The sequence below is a fragment of the Polypterus senegalus genome, chromosome 1, assembly GCF_016835505.1.
Source record: "Polypterus senegalus isolate Bchr_013 chromosome 1, ASM1683550v1, whole genome shotgun sequence".
Taxonomy (NCBI): domain Eukaryota; kingdom Metazoa; phylum Chordata; class Cladistia; order Polypteriformes; family Polypteridae; genus Polypterus; species Polypterus senegalus.
Window position 1 is genome coordinate 135985298 of NC_053154.1, and position 20401 is coordinate 136005698.

Below are 20401 nucleotides of genomic sequence, written 5' to 3' on the forward strand. Positions count from 1 at the left end.
ATGGGATTGTGGTGGATGTTATAATTGGTTGTTCTATTAATCTGTTTCTGCATGAGTGTTCGCATTATGTTTATTTTAATGCTTCTTTGTGCAGCACTTTGGTGCAACCTCTGTTGTTTTAAATGTGCTTTTATAAATAAATAATCTTATCTTAAACCTTGCACCCCTCATTGTATTTCCCTATACCGTAGACACCTCCTAAACAAACAGTTTAGCTTGCTACGTCAACTATAGGTCTCTGGAGTGCCTGCCTGTAGATTAAGTTCCCACCTCTAAGTGTGCCCTGATAGCCCTCTAACCACTCTTTACAGACAGACTTCCCATTCTTCTTTCCACTGTAACCTAGTCACTGCTACAGGCTAAGAGGGTATGATAGACAGGTCCAGTGTATTCTTCCCCTGTCCACCATACAAGGAACGATCTCTTCCTAACATAATCATGCTAACAGGATATGTAATATGGAGCATGTCTTGTGCGGTGCATCCTGAAAGCAGTAGCTGTCAGTTATGGATAGGCTTTATCTTTGTCCTATGCTTTCTCACATTTATTTCATTTGCAAGGTGGATTTAAGTGATGAAATAAACTTGATGTACTGCCACTTTGAAGTGTTATCATCATTTAGCAAATTTTGCATTTTACATTTGTGTGTTCAGCATTTGATCTTTTAATCCAAAGCAATTGCCTCTCATTGCCACAAGCTCATTTACTAGAGAAAGCTGCTTATCTCCATTTTTACATTAATATGTTTTGCCTGTACGCATATGACCGGCTGATCAAACTGTGATGATTGGTAGTTTGATTTTTTAATTTTTTCCCCACTCCATTTTCATTGCTTGGGATAATACTGTGGTGATCTGGTCTTAATTTTGTTACCATAAATACATACTGCCTTTCAGGTTTAACAATTTTCATTGTGCCCTAGAGCTGCAGACTAGCAGCAAACAAAGACTAATTACAGTTGCATTGTGCTTCTTGGAGTTGGAGAAGAATTAAGAGCATCTTGTGAGCAAGTTTAATAATAGTACACTGAGAAACCAAGAAAAAATGCACACTCTTTAAAAAATATTTTATATTTTTGTTTTGATTGATGTATAGTATGATACTAAATGTATTTAATTCTATCCTACAGAAAATGACAAGTGATTCATGGAAATACTTATTTTGCATAATATAAAAACTAGAAACATACAGATAAACTGTCATTTAAACATTAATCTTCAGCAGTGCCTGAAGTGGAAACAAATAGGTGCCAGTATACTTCCTGTTTTGTCAGCTTTTTAGTCTTTCCAATGCGTTGCAATTTTTTTTTTTCGAGTTAGGGTTTAGTTGAGGGTTTTGTGTCCCCTCAGAGTTTTGATCGCTATGGTATACATAGTTTAGATTGCATAGCTTGGGGTTTGGGGTGTCCTCTTCATGGTCATAGCGGGAGATGCAGGTATGAAACCATTTACTGCCATTATGCAGATAAATGGTATAAATCTGGTATGCCATACCAGTCCACTTGAAGCACTGATCTTCAGTAAAAAGAAGCAGAGCTTGGTTCCCTGATTAAGAAATTGCTCACCACCAAATTGGAAAGTACCCATTTGAAAGACGCTGACAGTTCCTTCTGTGCTGTACTTTTTTGGAGTATCATGGAAATAGTTTTGGAAGTGCCCCCCAGATTTGACATGAGATCTCTCTCATTCTGTACTCTGAAGTTTATGATACAATGGCAAATTCTTTACAAAAACTGTCCAGCCTGTGACTAGGTGTTTTATACTCTTTGATTGGATTGACTTGGTTATTACGAAAAGATAGGCACATAATGAATGACAGCTCTTCTGTATTATTTACGTAATTGGGAAATGAGTTACAGTGAGAGAATTGGCTTTAGATATGATTCTACTAACGTACCTCTTGTCATTACTTTTTCCCTACGGGGATTTTGTGCTTTTTATAAGCTGTCACACAGATAAGCTGCAGTGGTGTCTATCACCATTGAATACTTAACCAAATAGAAATGAATGAACACTGTCTTTGGGATTTTCCCTTGTGATTCTTCATGGTAGAGGCAAAATAGAGCTTCTTCACCATCCAAGATTTACTAGGAAAGAACAGTACCATTTCTTAGCAGTTGCATTATACAGTCTTGGCATTATGTCATTAACCAGGTTTCCATCCAAGGAGTTTTTGCGAAAAAATATTTAGCACTTCAAATGTTTTTACCGATATAGCTGATGGAAATGCTAATTATCGATAAAATGTTGTACATGTCGACATAATATTTTTCTTTTTAACTTTAGCGCATACATTCCATATCGATACTTCAGATGTTGCAAAAACTACATTGGAAACACTTTTTGTCGGAAAAAAGGGCTTTAACGCAAATAAATGTGTCACATGATACATTTTCATCACGTGCAATCAAAACGAGAATGGCGGAGCGGTTCGCATGGTCTGATGAAGAGACTCGTTATTTCTCGTGATGAGCCAATGCAGTAGCGGATAGGCTGGGTCTCCTGCTACTAAAAGGGGTACCTGAACTCCCTCCACATCAGCTGTAGCCTGGGGGTGTTTCTCAGGATGTCTTAATAATACAAAAACCGCAAAGGTAATTTACTGTTCCAGTCAAAATATTTAATAAACCGTGTGTTTCATTATGTAAACATTTTTTCTTATTATTAAATGGCAGATGTTTTAGCATATATGAGAAATTCTCTCATTAATATTAACTTTAGTTTTTTTTGATTAAATGTTGTTATTTTGTATTAATTCAAATTTCAGTTTTAATTAAAAACCTTAAGGGAAGCAGGTTACAGTACTAATTCAGTTGTTATCGCACTGAGAAGGGATGTTGAAAGGTAGGCTCACCTGTACAGATCCGATGCTGCAAACACAGCTGCATCATGGGCACTTCCAGGAGTGCCAACGCAAATGTCTCGTATCATGCACCTGTCTTCAACAAGGGCCTGGAGAACAATAGATGGCCACCCTTTGTGATTAATGTAATCGCGGTAGCCTTCCGTTGGGGGAAGAATAGGTACATACGTGCCATCCAGCGCACCATAAATCTATGGCACAAGATGCACCAAGGAATTGCGGTATGCAATTTCATTGGCCTCCGCTACAGTCGGAAGTCTGATATAACGGCGCATTCATTTTTCTTTAATAGCGGTGCACACAGCATATATACATCGATGGACGGTAGTTCTACTAACCCCGAAAGTTTCTCCAACTACTCTATACTCAGTGCAGGTTGCCAGCATGTAAAAGGCGATGGCAATCCGCTTTTGGGTTGGAACTGGTGGTCGGTGGCAACCTGTGATGGGCGCAACATCAGGACTGATGAATCCACACAACATCTCAAACGTCGGCCGTGTCATTCTAAAATGTTGCAGCCAGAGATTTTCTGTGAAGCGTCTCTCCACCACCTCCTCCCAAAAGGTCTTATTCTGTCGTCTCCCCCATACCCGTGGGTTTCAGCACTGGGGTACTTTCTTCGAGCTCTAGGGCTATCAGAAAAAGCAACTGCTTCATTCTGCTGTCGTCTTCGGATATTATGTACAATTCCAATTATTTGTGAAACTGAAATAACAGTAAACTGGCAAATTTCAAAAACTGTCTGAATAATCTCTCCATTTCTTTGCTTCTTTGTTTAGTGGAGGGGGTGTAATGTGGAAAACAAAAGGTAGATAATTTGCGACATACACAAAATTATGTATGGAAACGGCTCAAGGGCAGATTTTTTTTCGCGATACAACAAAACTTAATGCGACAGTTCGTTTTGGGGGGATGACATCATCACGCACACCATTTTATCGATAAGTTGGATGGAAACAGGCTGGAGACAGCAAATTTCACACATTTTTTTATGTATATTCTGTTTGTCGATAACAAAACATCGCAAAAAACTGGATGGAAACTTGGCTATTGTTAAGTTGCGATGCTTCTGCATTTGATGTTTAACGAAGGAGTTAGGGATGCTAATTTTGATCATTAATTGATTGATTGATATTCATTAATTGTCAAAATGAGTTAACTTACTGAGTAACACAGATGATTATGTAAGGAATACATTCTCAGAAACAGTTTTGATTGTGCCACTTTGCATTCATTTTTTTAATGTGAAGTGACACAAAGTATCTCTTTACATTACTGAAATACTGTTTATGCATTTTTGATTAGGAATATGTGTCAGTTATGTATGTGTGTAGCTTGTTAACGTACTGCTCCCACATGCTGAGATTGGCATGTAATGTACACAGTGTTAGGCCTTGCTTGGAAAAAAAAAAAGATTGATTTCTGTATGTACAGAAAGTCAGGCGGAGTATTTGCAAAAATATGCAGATGATGAGATGAAACAGAGATGCTGACTTAAAAAAGGAAATTTAAAAATTGATTAGTTTATGGTAACTTGCTTCATTCATCTGGCTCTGTGGTAGCTAGAAATGAGTTTTCTCCTGAAATTGGCTAACCTTAATTATACGTGAGGAGCCTACAGGTACAAAAGTTATGATCACGAAGAAGGCATGCAGTTTTTTTTAAAAGATCAGAAAAAGGTGACCACATAAGTTCATCCTGCTAGTGCCACTTTTATTTGGTAACATTCACCAAACAAATAAGTGATTAGTGCATGTTGGACACAATCACTGAATAAGTGATGTTACAGTTGTATCTAGCATACAGTAAGAAGACTGGAATGACTGACCAGCTCTGAAATCATAAACACACCTTTAATGCTTAAGTGATTACTCCCCTGTTAGTAGATGCATCTTTCTGCTACTCCACATAAGTCTCTTGGTGCGCTGTTTACAGTACATGTATAGTCAACACAGATGTAAAAAATGTGGAGAAGATGGGAATGATTCTCCAGACATTGCTTTTGTCCTCATTGAGTTCACATTCTCCCATGCTCTGTCAGGTGACATGCATACCAGTTTTGCTTTTCATTGTGAAATGATGTGATATGTATCTTCCTTTATGAGTGTATTTAAAGGAACAATACATGCAAAGTAAGTAAGTTGATTATGTAAAAATCATTATTGACATTTGTTTTAACAGGTCTGGTGATTCAACTGCACGTATCTGGAACCTCAGTGAGAACAGTACTAGCAGCTCTACTCAACTTGTACTCAGGCATTGTATACGAGAAGGAGGGCAAGATGTGCCCAGTAACAAAGATGTCACTTCATTAGACTGGAATGTGAGTTGTAATGTCTCTTTTATTATTCAAAAAGTATTCAGATATTTTGACATTTTCTAGAAGGTATATTCCCATCACAGCTTAAAAAAATTAAAGAATGCATATCACCACTACTCCTAGTGTTCTCTGAGATTTATTAACTGGTTGTTCATTTAATGTAAAATCTTTCTTTTAAGTATTGCAGTAATTCATTTTAGCAATTATAAAAAGGGCTAATTTCAGATTCAGTTCTGATAACCATCTGTTGTTCTTTTCTCTGTTGATATTTCTGTAAAGACATCTTTTGGTTTTAAAGTAATTCATTATTAATCAATATTGACATTAACCAGTAATTTTCTGCTTTAATACAGTTGCTTGTAATTTACTTACTTTAACGCCTCATTTAGTTCTCTTGGGCAGAGATGACTTTCTCATGCAGTGATCAATAACACACAAAATGTTATTTAAAAAAAGAGATTTGATTGGGGAAAACTTATGAAACTTAAATTAAATGAAGATTTTAATTTTATTGGAGAAGTATACTAATATAATATGTATTTTACAATTACTTTAGTGTGACATGCTTACCTTTGTCTGTTAATGTTTTGATAACTTATTTAAATTAAAAAAATAAATTTTCATTTAAAATCCCAAGTATTTTTTTAATTTAGCAATTATTTATTTTTGTCCAATGAAATTCCTGCTTTGGTTGTTTTTATTCTTGTTTTGAACAAATTATAAGCTGTTTCAAAAATATTATTGATGTTTAAGATTGTTGTTGCCTCTGCAGAGTGAGGGTACACTTTTAGCAACGGGCTCATATGATGGCTTTGCAAGAATATGGACTAAAGATGGTGAGTAGTAAAAATTTATTTTGAAATATTAAATTGAACTAAACATTCATCAGCCCCTAAGTACTATAATTTATTTATTTAATCGATATTAGTTTTGCTACAATTGGTGTAGATTTTGTTTTACTGGATTCTCTCCATAGATGTAATCTGGTTTTTGATTGCTGATACTCAAAAATATTCAATTCATTTGAAATAATGTATGGATGTGCTTGAATTCTGAGACTGATGCAAGCTCCATAACTGACTTCTAACAATGAATAATACTGTTACAGCTGAAACTTTCCTTCTAAACTGCCTTCTAAACAGAATTTCATTATGCCGATTAAAGCATTAAGTGATAATTATTTCAAATGTTTATTGGAAACTTGCTGTGATTATTGCTAATTGTTTTCTTCCTCAATCAATAATGAATATTTTCAAAAAACTGAACAAAATTACTGCTGAAATGCACAGCTTAGAAATAGATCTTAGCAGATCTTAATCAATATGACTTTTTTTCTAAAGTTAAAAAATTCGGTCAAAAGAAACTGTTTTCATTCCAAAAGAAAACTTCAAAGCTTCTGAAAGCACACACTAAATGCAATTAGTGCAATTAATTGAAGAGTGAGATGATGAAATAGGGCAGTCTGGAACTTCCAGTGGCTATTGTATTTAAAGGGATGATATGTATAAAATTTGACTCTAGCAATTTCACATAGAGGCATGGTAATTTGCAGTAAGGTGATACATTTCCACATAATTCCCCACCATCACAGTGTCTTTTTTGGTTTGTGTTCCGCAGCAGTTATATAAACAAATTGCTTATTATGAATAATGTCAGGTTTACTGGGTTGAAATTGTATAGGTATTTTTCACTGCAGATTTTTTTAACCTACATTATTTTGCAGCTGTATTACTTGCTGGAAACAATTACTGTTGTCTGAGTATGTACTTCGATCTTCTTTGGACAAGTACGAGCAGTAAAGCTGTTATATGCATACCAGAAACATAAGTCTAAATTAAAAGTATTTTTTATTTTTCTTTACTCTAAGTAATATTCTGAAATGGATGTAACTTGTAGCTTGGTCACGATCTGTGTATTTGTACAATATGAAAAGTTGTTGAATGAGCGTATATAACTGCCTTGTGTTATACTGAGGCATACCTTACAGCCTTGGTTCTCAACCTTTTTCACGATTGTACCCCCAAACGGTGTGAAAGTATGTCCGCGGGTACCCCTCGCGCATAAGTTCACGCATAAAAGTAAACATTTTCATAAATGCTTTGGCTTACCTTTCTAATGTGATACTTGGGCTTGTTTTTGTGCCATCAAAGATGTGATGCGAGGATGGATGCTGGTGACAGCTAGTATAACATCACCTTCAGGCTGGAGCCGGTTTCGTTCTTTAGTTTTTATTGCGGTCAAAGCCGAGAAAGCACTTTCACATAAATATGTCGATGGAAAAGGCAACAATGCTGACAACGCTGCATTCCTCATGTCTTCATATTCTTGACGCACACTGTGCCAGAAATGTCCCACATTGCTGTCAATTCTTGTTTTCAAAGTTCTGTCTGCCGCAAGTTCAAAAATTTCTCTTTTAAGTCATATGAAGTTCTGCTGTCTCAACATTGTTTTCACAAAAAGGATTCAAAATCCAGTTGTTCTGGGCATCATCCGTTTTGATTTCAGGAAAATATCGGAGAATTTCGTTTTCTAGATTCTTCAAATGATCGATGATCAATGCTTTGATATTAGAAAAGCTTGAAAGCTCGATGTTTGAGTCTTCACAAAAACATGAAATTGTTGAGAAGATTACAAGATGTCCAGCAGAAATTCTCTTTTTCCAATAGATAACTTTTTTATGAAAAGCTCGCATGTTATCAATGGAAGAAAATATGTTGCTGACTGTCCTTGAAGTTTAAAATTCAACTCATTGATTTTTGCAAATATGTCGGCAAGATATGCGACTTTGCACAACCACTGCTCGTCATCAAAGTGCATTACAAAAGCAGATTTCTGATCTTTAAGAAAGACGTAAATTTCGTGTCGGAGCTCAAATAACCTGTTCAAAACTTTTCCACGAGACATCCACCTGACTTCGGTATGCAAAAACAAAGTTTCATGTTCCGAACCATGTCCTGGCAAACCAGTCGAAAGAGCCGAGAGTTCAAAGCATTTGACTTGATAAAGTTCACAACTTTGACCACAGTGTTCAGTGTCTCATTGAACTCTACGTTTAAGTGTTTCGAGGCAAGTGATTGTCGATGAATAATGCAGTGATTCCATTGTACTGATGGATTTTTCCCTTTCGCCAACGCTTTCAAGCCTTCTCGGTGGCCCGTCATGTTAGCTTCGCCATCTGTGCACACAGCAACACACCACATCCATTCAAGTCCATGAGCGGCAAGACACTCGGAAAGAATTCTGAAAATCTCTTGTGCTGTTGTTTTTCCCGGCAAATCTTTGCAAGCTAACACTTCTTCTGAAAGTCCCTTCACCTGATCAACATACCGAACAAAAATCATCAACTGAGCTTCGTTTGATACATCTGTTGACTCATCCAGTTGTAATGCAAATTGTTTTCTGAGTTTGATCTGCTCACAGACTTGCTGGATCACATCGTCCGCCATTTCTCGAATTCTCCTTGATACAGTATCATCTGAATGTAGGATAGTTTTCACCGTATCGACTGCTTTCTTGTCTATCATTATTTTTGCAATTTTTAGTGCTGCAGGAAGTACCAACTCCTCAACAATAGTATGAGGTTTCCTTGTTTTCGCTACCAAAAGACATACTTCATATGAGGCACGCAGCTTTCTCGGACGTATGCAGATATCCGTGAAACATTGCAGTGCCTTTCATCATACTCTCATGTTGCCTCTTGAAATATTCCAGCGGTTTATCTTTCAAGTCCGCATGTTTGGTTTGCGGGTGTCTTTTCAGAAGCGACGGTTTCAAGCTGTGATTGGACAGAGTTTCGTTGCATATGACACAGAGTGGAAGTGGAGGGTCCACACCATTGCTGACTAAACCGTAGCCCAAATATTCTGCAGAATATTGTCTTATTTTTTTAGCCGCAGATGAATCTTCTGGTGGCTTCTTATCTTGCTGCTGCTGATGCCATTTTTGAGAAATTCCTTGGCCTGTTTTATCAGAAGACCCAACACCTTCCGAATCACTCACTCGCGAACGCATTGGTACCACACTGGACCATTTTTGGGGTTTCCCGCCAACAATGCGAACACAAGCGTTACAACCACCTTCAATTCCTTTCTTGCACTGAAGAGGTTGTCCTCTCTTAAAAGTTACCACACCACTGGGGCCGTGACTCGCTCGTTGCCCCCGACCTATTGCTTGTAGGCCTAGCAATAGCAGAATTTTTTTATTTTTGGAACTTTAATCGCATTGACACGCCTCACCACTTTCTGAAGCAAATCTACTCCATGCAACTAAAGCATTGAAACCAATTGAAACAATCATTACATTTTCTTCTTTTTTTTTCTACTTTTGAGTGCGAAATCGAAAAAGAAGGAAAATGTGAAAAAAAACCCTGCAAAATTATATGTCACTGTGTACCCCTGCATAACCTTTCCCGTACCCATAGGGGTACGCGTACCACCGGTTGAGAACCGTTACCATACAAGGTTAATTCCTGCTTGAGAACCTGTACTGCAGAGATAATCACTGCATATGTTTCAAAAAGATTTTTGGGTACGAAAGGTAACTCCTGTGCATTGAAATCAGTAGGATTGCAAGTACATGTACTTCTGTCTACATGAACACATCACACCAGAACTCTGGGTAAAATCCAGTTCACGTAGCAGAATAAAACATTACAACATTAGAAATATTTAGATGAGGACACGCCATTCAGCCCGACAAGCTCGCCAGTTCTATCCACTTAATTCAACCTAAATAACATCAAGTCTAGTTTTGGAGGTTCCTGAAGGCCTACTGTCTACTGCAGTATTTGGTAATATATTCCATGTGTCTATGGTTCTTTGTATGAAGAAAAACTTACTGTTTGTGTGAAATTTACCCTTAGCAAGTTTCCACTTGTGCACCACATGTTCTTATTGAACTCAGTTTAAACTCTTCACCACTATAACACTTATCTACTATAGTAATGCCCTTCATAATTTTAAACACTTCAATTAGCTGTTTTAATCTTTCTTTAATCTTATGACTCATTCCCTGCAGTCCTAGAATCGGCCTAGTTGCTCATCTGTTGACATATTCTAGCACTTCATTGTGTGTTTTTTTTGTAGGCTGGAGACCAAAACTGCACACAGCACGTCAGGTGAGGCCTCACCAGTACATTATAAAGTTTTAGGATGGCCTCCTTTGACTTATACTCTACACATCATGCTGTATAGCCTAATAGTGTGTTAGCCCTCATAATAGCTTCTGAACACTCTATGGAAGTTGATAGTGATGAGTCCACTTAGACTAAATTCTTCTCATAAATTTGTACTTTCAGTTTTCAGATCTCATGTATTCAAATCTAACATATTTCGGTCCTACTTGTAATACTTTACATTTACATACATTAAATTCAATCTGCCCAATCCATTATGCTGTCCAAGTCCCTCTGTAAAGTTTCAACAGATTATCGATTATTTGTCAGTCTACCTTTCTTGATACAGTGGTACCTCGGTATATGTTTGGAATACAACTCGCATGCTAACCTTGTTTACCTCTCTCGAGACAAAGCCACGACTGCCCACGAGCGTTAGTGCGCCAGTTGCTAGCATTCAGTGAACAACCCGTGCTATAACTCTCTGTGAACTTTCACGTGTGTGATATAGCGGGTCCACAGCTCCTGTCAAAGTCCAGCTTTAAAATAAATAATCACCGTGCTCGCAGCTTGGTGAGGGGGCGTGGTGGTTATGTGACTGAAGGTTGTCAGGGCGATTAGCGATGTGGGCGTTTCTCACTAAAGTGCACTTGTGAGGGACCGTCCGCATTTACGATTGTTCCTGGGGCTGCTTATTTTGATAAACAGAAGCGCGGGTTGGCTTGAAGGGGAGTAAAAAGAAAGAACGGAGGAGAGAGAGAGAGCGAGAGCGCGCATGGAATAAGTGGCTGAAGCAGGCAGTGCGAAGGTCAGCTGCAAGTAGGGAGACTCCCCAGTTGGGAAGCAGGCACCGGGCTTCTTGTTGTTTTTTTTTTTAAACAATGCTTCCTGCTTTTAACTTTGTTTTTAAGAAGACTTTTTTCTATTGTTTTTAACCTCCACATTTCACTTCTGATTTTATGGATTATTTATTGGAACTTTGGAGACTGCACTTTAATTTGAACACCTTGTTTTGTTAATTGTTTTAATAAAAGCACTTTGCACTATTTCACCATCCCCTTGCTTTGTTGTTACCGATGTGGTTAGCAGCGAGGCACATTACCGACGGTGTAGGATTCAAGGGCTCCCCGGCAGCAGATGGGAGCATACAGCAAACCTGCATCGTCACAACGTGATTTTGTGTTTTTTTTATGTAAATTTGAATTGATTGTTGAAAAGCATGAAGGTGGCATGCGTATCCGGGACATGGCTGTTGCATACCGTTTGCCGAGAACGACGGTATCTAAGATTGTGAAAAACAAAGATGTCATTAAAAAGTAAAGTGAGGTAAAATTTATTTCATCTAATTGCTTTTGTATTTATGTATTTTAGTATTAAGCAGTGTTTTTAAATTATTTTATATAACCCCATCAATGTATAATATGCCAATAGCAATAGGATTTTTTTTTTTTCATGGGAACGGATTAATCATTTTCCCATTATTTCTTTTGGGAAAAATTTGTTTGGTATACGTCCTGTTTGGTATAAGTCAGAGGGTCTGGAACGGATTAAGGACGTATACCGAGGTTCCACTGTATCATCTGCAGACTTAACCAATGTGTTATTTATATTTCTAACCAAATCATTTATATATAGATTACTGAACATACGTGCATGTTCAGTGCACCAAAAATGAAGTAATGAAGCTAGCGTAGCTGCATAACTGAGTAAGCAAACCGTGTCATGAGATAAACATCCTCACAATCTCTATTGTTTAATTATAAAATGTGGATCATCTTCACTCTAGTGGAGGTGGTTTGGTTTTGAAAAGACTGATAACAGTAGAATCCCTGAAGTTTACAATTTTTTTCATTGTCCCTGACCTCCTTAAATTTTCCTGACATATGCCGAGAAGCTAGTAGCTCCCTATCACTGCACTAAGCGCTCAGTTTTGTTTTGCAAATGTGTGGATTAGCAGAACACAGCCTGCATCAACACCCCTACCACTCAGTTAGATGAATCCTCACAGCTGAAGTCCGTTTTGAAGTGTTTATCTATTGATGAGTTTGTAAGGAATTATATACCGTGTTTCCCCGAAAATAAGACTTGGATCTTATATTCATTTTTACACCAATAGATGTACTAGGGTGTATTTTCAGGGGATGTCTTATATTTATTCATGTACAACAATATACATTTATTCAAATACAGTCATGTCATCTTCTTCTGGAATATTGTCATAACTCTCCACATTCAAACCCTGAATTCCAGCCTGAATTTCTTGCTACTCCAACCGCTTTTAGTATCCTACGGGATCGATGAGCGTGGTTCGATGTGATGAAGCAAAATGCTGACATACAAATGCATTTGTGGTGCTTTTATATTCAAGCGTTGCATATTCCCGATCATAATGACACAATACATTTTAAAAGTCTCACATACCATCTTCTGTGCCGTCTTTTTTTTTTACCTTCACAATAGCATCAGAATGTACGGTGGCATATTTGAGCCACAGAGAAAAAAAATTAAGGACATGGTGAAATTATCTGTTTTGTGATTAAAGTGGAAATTTCGGCTTTAACCTCGAAACGCCCACTTTAACCTCGTAGTTTGTTTTATCATTAAAGCAGAGTGTCATAAGTGTCATCTTAAAACTGACCCAGTTGTTAAACACTATATGCTTTTGGGGCTTCCTACTGAGCTGAGCTGACAGCAGCAATTGCCACACAGAGCAAATTACATTTCTGATATTCCTGCTCTCTGCACATTTAGAATCCTTAGATTTATACTTGATATTACTTTCATGATGAAATGCATTAAAGTATGTATGTTACATTTTACAGATAAATTGTTAACTTTGTTTAAATATGAATACTGTTAATAGTTACACATGTGGGGGTGACACGGTGGCAGAGCGGTAGTGCTGCTATCCTTATGGAGTTAGCATGTTTCCCTGGTGGGTTTCCACAGTGTGCTCTGTTTTCCATCGAAAGGCATGAATTTGGGAATTTAGTGGCACTAAAATGACGTTAGTATATGTGAATGCTTGTGTTCACCTTGCGATGAGCTGATACCCCAGGGATTGTTTCTGACTCGTGCCCAATGCTAGCTGGAATGGGCATATCCCTGGTTTGATAGATAGATAGATAGATAGATAGATAGATACTTTATTAATCCCAAGGGGAAATTCTGTAATCATTAAACATCCTTTTACGAGATACTATGGCAAGATGTCCTCAGAATTTAATGGATGTTTCAGGCACAAGCGTCACATTGCGTGAAGTATCAACCCACCCTTAGGCATCTTGCTTTTCAGCTGATGATCTTGACCAGGGCTTAAGTTACAGAGCTGCCTGAAAATCATGCTAGGGCTTATTTTCAGAGTAGGTCTTATTTTCGGGGAAACACGGTAGGTAATGACATACTGTGATTGTATTCAAGAGTAAAACTAAATAAAAAACTCATTCAAGTTCAGTTTTATTCAAGAGTCCAATAATAAAATTGAATAAAAAATATAATTCAAATGACATGTCGATGACATCCACCATAGACATTGCCGTGTCTGTTTGCTCAACAAGATACCAAGAAGAAATGATTGAACTGCGTTTGTATGTCTGCTTTTATTCCTTCAACACTATCAAATAACATAAATTTAAACAGGATGCTACAGACTGACATCAAATGTACGTTTTTATTATGTAGTAGTAATAATAATAATTGCAGCTCACTACTCAAAGTGCTAAATGCAAGGACAACGTGAGATTCAAATCTATTACCTCGATAATGCCAAGTTGTAGCTTTTCCAGTGCACCATCTACGTAGATCTAACACAGAACAAGAGCTACTTGATGATACCTGAGGTGGACAGTGATGTAAATTCACTTGAGTGGTGGAAAACACAGAAGTACCTGTGAATCCCTGACTCAAACAGCGCTTCTGAGAAGGCTTTCAGCACAGGAGGAAATGTACCATGTAACCGTGCTGCTCTGTAGCCAGATGCTGTGGACAGACTGGTGTTTCTGTCACACAACTTGAAGCTTCCTCAGCAGAATTTTACAATTGTTATTTTTTTCTGATATCTTTCTGATAATATTGGATAGAGTTTTAAGTTAGTAGTTTGTTTAAAAATGTTACAGGTTTTTTTTGTATCTTTGGGCAAAATGTGACAGAACTTGTTTACAAATGCTGTTTTTTTATTTTTTTTTTCCTGTGTAATATTTGACAGAACTTTGAATTTTTACACTATAGTAGAGTAATTTTTGTTCTTGAATCTATGCTGCACAATTAACCTTACAGCAGAGTAGCTTATGTTTTTTCAGACTGAAATGTTCATGCTCGGTATATCAATTATGACTAGTATTTTATTCCTTTTGGATTCATATCTTGTTTACATTAAGGGTACTTGTCTGTTTAAAATGTTCTTATTATAGTAGTCTTGTTGGTGTTACTGCAGTTTTTTTATGTAAATCCTGTAGACAACTTTGAAATGGTTTGCTTGCACTTTTTGACCTCAGTAACACTTTGACTGGTGATTTTAATGTTTTTGTGTTATTTTACTTAGTTTTAAGTAAATAAATAAAACCTGTTTTCCTTAACTGTTGTTTTCTTTAATCTAATTAGTAAGCTACAATTAATATCCTGTTATCAAGACCAAGCTAGATCAATAACACATTTTTACAAACATGTTTTTAAAGGATTCAAAATACTGCCATATTTTATTGGCCAATATTGCATACCCCTACAGTTGAGTCATAGGGCACCAAACCAGAAAAAAGAAGCTGAAGTGATTTCAAAGCATTCATAAATAATTCTTATTAAAACTATTCACTCTTCAGACTACACAAGCGTCAGATACATTTGTAGTACAACTTCAGTGTGTAAATAGAAAAGAATAAACAAAATATTACAATCATATGAAAAAGTTTGTGAACTCCTCTTAATTCTTTGGATTTTTGTTTATCACCCCAACAGAGATATTACATCAATACTTAGTTCAGCCTCCTTTTGCAAATATAACAGCCTCTAGACACCTCATATAGCCTTTGATGAGTGTCTGGATTCTGGATGGTGGTATTTTTGACCATTCTTCTATACAAAATCTCTCTAGTTCAGTTGAATTTGATGGCTGCCAAGCATGGACAGCCTGCTTCAAATCATTCCATAGATTTTCAATGATATTCAAGTTAGGGAACTGTGATGGCCATTCCAGAACATTGTACTTCTCCCTCTGCATGAATGCCTTTGTAGATTTCGAACTGTGTTTTAGGTCAGTGTCTTGTTGGAATATCTAACCCCTGCGTAACTTCAACTTTGTGACTGATGCTTGAACATAATCCTGAAGAATTTGTTGATATTGGGTTGAATTCTTCCGACCCTCGACTTTAACAAGGACCCAGTCCCTGAACTAGCCACTCAGCCCCACAGCATGATGGAACCTCAACCAAATTTGACAGTAGGTAGCAGGTGCAAAGCACTTTTTGTTATAACCAAATAACTAAATGTTTGTCCCATCAGTCCAAAGCACTTTGTTCCAAAATGAATCTGGATTGTCTAAATGAGCATTTGCATACAACAAGCGACTCTGTTTTTGGCGTGAGTGTAGAAAGGGCTTCTTTCTCATCACTCTGCCATACAGATGTCCATCCATCCATCCATCCATTTTCCAACCTGCTGAATCCGAACACAGGGTCACAGGGACCAATCCCAGCCAACACAGGGCAGGAACCAATCCCGGGCAGGGTGCCAACCCACTGCAGGACACACACAAACTCACTCACACACCAAGCACACACTAGGGCCAATATAGAATCACCAATTCACCTAACCTGCATGTCTTTGGACCATGGGAGGAAACTGGAGCGCCCGGAGGAAACCCAAGCAGACATGGGGAGAACATGCAAACTCCACGCAGTGAACCCGGGTCTCCTAACTGCGAGGCAGCAGCGCTACCCACTGCGCCACCGTGCCGCCCGCCATACAGATGTTCTTTGTGCGAATTGCGCTGAATTGTAGAACGATGTACAGATACATCATCTGCAGCAAGATGTTCTTGCAGGTCTTTGTAGGTGATCTGTGGGTTGTCTGTAACCATTCTCACAATCCTGTGCATATGCCACTCCTGTATTTTTCTTGGCCTACCAGACCAGAGTTTAACTGTGCCTGTGGCCTTCCATTTCCTGATTACATTCCTTACAGTTGAAACTGACTATTTAAACCTCCGAGATAGCTTTTTGCAGCATTCCCCAGACCATGATACTGAACGATGTTTGTTTTCAGATCTTTTGAGAGTTGCTTTGAGGATCCTATGCTGTCACTCTTCAAAGGAGAGTCAAAGGGAAGCTCAACTTGCAATTGAATAAATATCTTTTCTCATGATTGGACACACCTGTCTATGAAGTTTAAGGCTTAATGAGCTAATCCAACCAATTTGGTGTTGCAAGTAATCCGTGTTGAGCAGTTACATGCATTCAAATTAGCAAAATTACAAGGGTACCCAAATTTTTGCACAGCCAATTTTTCACATTTGATTTAATTTCATATAACTAAATACTGCTTCACTAAAAATCTTTGTTTGGAAAATACCCCAGTACTCAGATGTTCCTAGGAAATGAAAGACATACCGCTGTTATCTTTTTTGTTGAAAGTAGACTAAATTATTATGCAGGCTGAGAGGGGTTCCCAAACTTTTTCATATGACTGTAATTGATTGACCTTTGAAATTTGGATCATGTAGTGGCTAGTGCTGTTGCCTAATAGTTTCAGAATCCTGGAGTCAAATCAGGTAATTGGTTATCGTCCATTTTTGGTTTTGCTTGTTTTCCTGTGTTTGCATATTTTTCCTTCTACATTGTGAGCAATGTCATTAATCACCTAACTTGCATCACCAGAAATTTTGGGATTATCCCATACTCAGACCACATTGGGGAAAAATCTTTGCCTTACTGTCGGACATTATTTCAGTCACTACTACTTCCAGTCTCCCTGTAGGAGTTTTTGGAATATTGCTAGGTCAGATAATATTGCATAATAAAAAACAAAATCTGTTGTGACTGTATTGCTTGTTTATCACCTAATTTTCAGTTGAAATAATCCCAGTCCTCCTATTATAACCTTATTGAAAATGCTCTATTTAAAAAAAATATTAATACTAATATTAAATTTGAAGAATCTTATAAAGCATTTTTTGAATTTGGCAAGAATTTATTAATGTTATTCCAAAGTAAGCATGATGGGCACTGTTAACCATCTAAATGCTTCAAGCTCTCTGAGTAACACTCAATGAGATTCATAGCTCTCCAGATGGATTGGATATGGTGTTGAATTAGAATTTTATATGAATTATTGTATCACTGATTGCATGCTCAGTTGTTACTTAGTGGAATTTACTATTAAAAAATCTAATGAGCAGAAACAAAATAATTTTTTATGAATTTTGTGCAGGTTGTCTTTGAGAGTGCATCCCAACAATATGTTGTTTCTAGAACAATTACACCTATAAATTAATATTTGTATCAAGAGTGCTGACTAAGGGAGTTGCTTTTTGTGCTGGAACAGTTCACATTGTTAGGAGTCTTATTGGAGAATACTATTTCCAGAAAATAAAATCAGATTGAACTAACTTTTTTAAACTTAATAACGGTCACTTGACTTTTTACTGATTTTATAGAACTATTCATTTTTTTAAACTTCATAACGGTCACTTTTTACTAATTTCTGGAAATACACTTGTTGCTCCATTTCTAAACCAGTAGATTACAATAATCAGTGCTGTCACACTGACCAACAGAATTCAAGTGAGTCTTTGCTGCCATCTACTGACTGAAAGACATTTTGCATTTAATAAGGTGGACTGGAAAAGTATGCAATAGTGCCATATGACATGTCTCTACACCTAGCTGCAAAAAAGATGATCAGTCGATTTTTCACTTATTCACACAGATTTAATTTTTACACCCTCACTCTAGTTTTAGATTCATCTAAAGCACAGGATGGTGAAACCTAGAAAAATGTCACCTACTCAGTTTGAATAGTCACATAAATATTTTTTTCTTTCCATATTTGGAGTTTTTGATAAAATAAAGAATATGACATATCGGTGAACCTTGTCAGCAATATTGTCCAAATCCTGTTTTTTGTAATATCTGTTTGTTCATTTTTTTTAGGTAATCTAGCCAGCACATTGGGACAGCATAAAGGTCCTATATTTGCTTTGAAATGGAATAAAAAAGGAAATTTTATTCTTAGTGCTGGAGTTGATAAGGTGAGTATGTTTAAACTAAGAGGTATGTTTTGCCCTATAGTGCAAGTTACAAATGGCAGTTTCACTTGTTATTTTTTGTTTTGTAGACTACTATAATTTGGGATGTACACACTGGAGAAGTTAAGCAGCAGTTTCCTTTTCACTCAGGTAATAAAGTTATTTTCTTTTAGTTCTGCAACTTAATTTTTCACAGTTACCGCACCATTTAATTTTTAGCACAGTATTAATTATATATAGTCAAGTAATACAAAACATTTCAAACATTTTACAGCTCCAGCGCTAGATGTTGATTGGCAAAGCAACAATACCTTTGCATCCTGTAGTACGGATATGTGTATCCACGTCTGTAAGCTTGGACAAGACAGACCTATTAAAACATTTGAAGGACACACAGTAAGTAGTAATTTTTGTGTGAAAAGTAAAGACCGTGAAATACACAATGAATCATGAAAAACTTATTTCTGGTTTAGAATGAAGTTAATGCAATCAAATGGGATCCAACTGGTAACTTACTGGCATCCTGCTCTGATGACATGACTTTAAAAGTAAGTTTTTAATGGACAGCTGCACTCACTTTACATTATTGACTGCTCTTTACCTTTGAATGTAAAAAGGTTTTTATATATATATATATATATATAATTTTATTTTTTTTTTGTAATCCATTCAAGATATGGAGCATGAAACAGGATAGTTGTGTGCACGACTTGCAAGCCCACAGCAAAGAGATATACACTATCAAATGGAGCCCAACAGGACCCGGCACTAATAATCCAAATGCTAGTCTTATGTTAGCAAGGTAATTAGAAATGCACTAATACATTTAAACCTTGAAAATAGAATGAAATGATTGAATTTGTGAACAGTATTGTTTTTTTACAGTGCTTCATTTGATTCCACTGTTCGGTTATGGGATGTAGACAGAGGAATTTGCATCCACACACTGACCAAACATCAGGAACCTGTATACAGTGTAGCCTTCAGTCCAGATGGAAGATATCTAGCTAGTGGTTCTTTTGACAAATGTGTCCACATCTGGAACACACAGGTATGTTTTTCTAATTTAACAAACAGACATATACTCTAGGTTTGCTACAATAAGGAGTTTAGAAACAACAGAATATTCAGTTCATTTTACTAATCATCATTGATCTAATAATGTGAGTTGTGTCTTTAAGTTCATTGAACAACAACGTGATCATTTTTCTGAACTATGCAATACTGCGATCCTTGTGCAAATTACTTATATTAAATTTTAGTGAACAATATCTGACGTTTGTTTAGTTCAATTATATATAAAATATAATTTTTTTTTCTAGTCTGTGTAGCTCAAAAGTCCTCAGAAAGACTGCTGGTACATGATATAAAACCATGAACCCTGCCCCATGTTTTCTCAACAATCAGATATTTTTACAGTTTATCAAGAGATAAATTAGTATGCCATACTTCACACTAAAACAGTAGCATGGTTTGGTTCCCATTAATATTTTGATATTCTGGCCAGTTTTCTGGTTCTTGAAAAAGCTGACCCCAATTTACAACTGGATATGTTTCAAACAAAGCCATATTTCTAATACTAGACTCGCATTACTTTGAAAATAAATATTTTATAGGAAGTTTAATTAAAATGCATGTTGTTTTGCTTGTTGAACAATAAAAAGGTCATTTTAAGCCATAAATTTTAGTGGAGCAGAATGATACAATACATATAGTTGCAACACTGAACATTTAACTAAACTTACCAGAGTCTTCCTTTTTGTTCAGACTGGCACACTTGTCCATAGCTACAGGGGAACAGGTGGTATCTTTGAAGTATGCTGGAATGCAGCAGGAGACAAAGTTGGAGCTAGTGCATCAGATGGATCAG

At 36.8% G+C, this 20401-nt stretch overlaps 1 protein-coding gene across 4 annotated transcripts in view; it reads left to right on the plus strand.

Moving 5' to 3' along the window:
• Nucleotides 1-20401, plus strand: part of tbl1xr1a (tbl1x receptor 1a) — a 181134-nt gene that overhangs the window by 158195 nt on the left and 2538 nt on the right. For all 4 annotated transcript variants that reach the window (XM_039758828.1, XM_039758810.1, XM_039758839.1 and 1 more), the window contains 9 exons: nt 5044-5185; nt 5955-6018; nt 18437-18534; nt 18621-18681; nt 18806-18927; nt 19005-19079; nt 19206-19333; nt 19417-19582; nt 20299-20400. In XM_039758828.1, the coding sequence (XP_039614762.1) occupies nt 5044-5185; nt 5955-6018; nt 18437-18534; nt 18621-18681; nt 18806-18927; nt 19005-19079; nt 19206-19333; nt 19417-19582; nt 20299-20400 (958 nt within the window). The remainder of the gene's footprint in view (nt 1-5043; nt 5186-5954; nt 6019-18436; nt 18535-18620; nt 18682-18805; nt 18928-19004; nt 19080-19205; nt 19334-19416; nt 19583-20298; nt 20401) is intronic.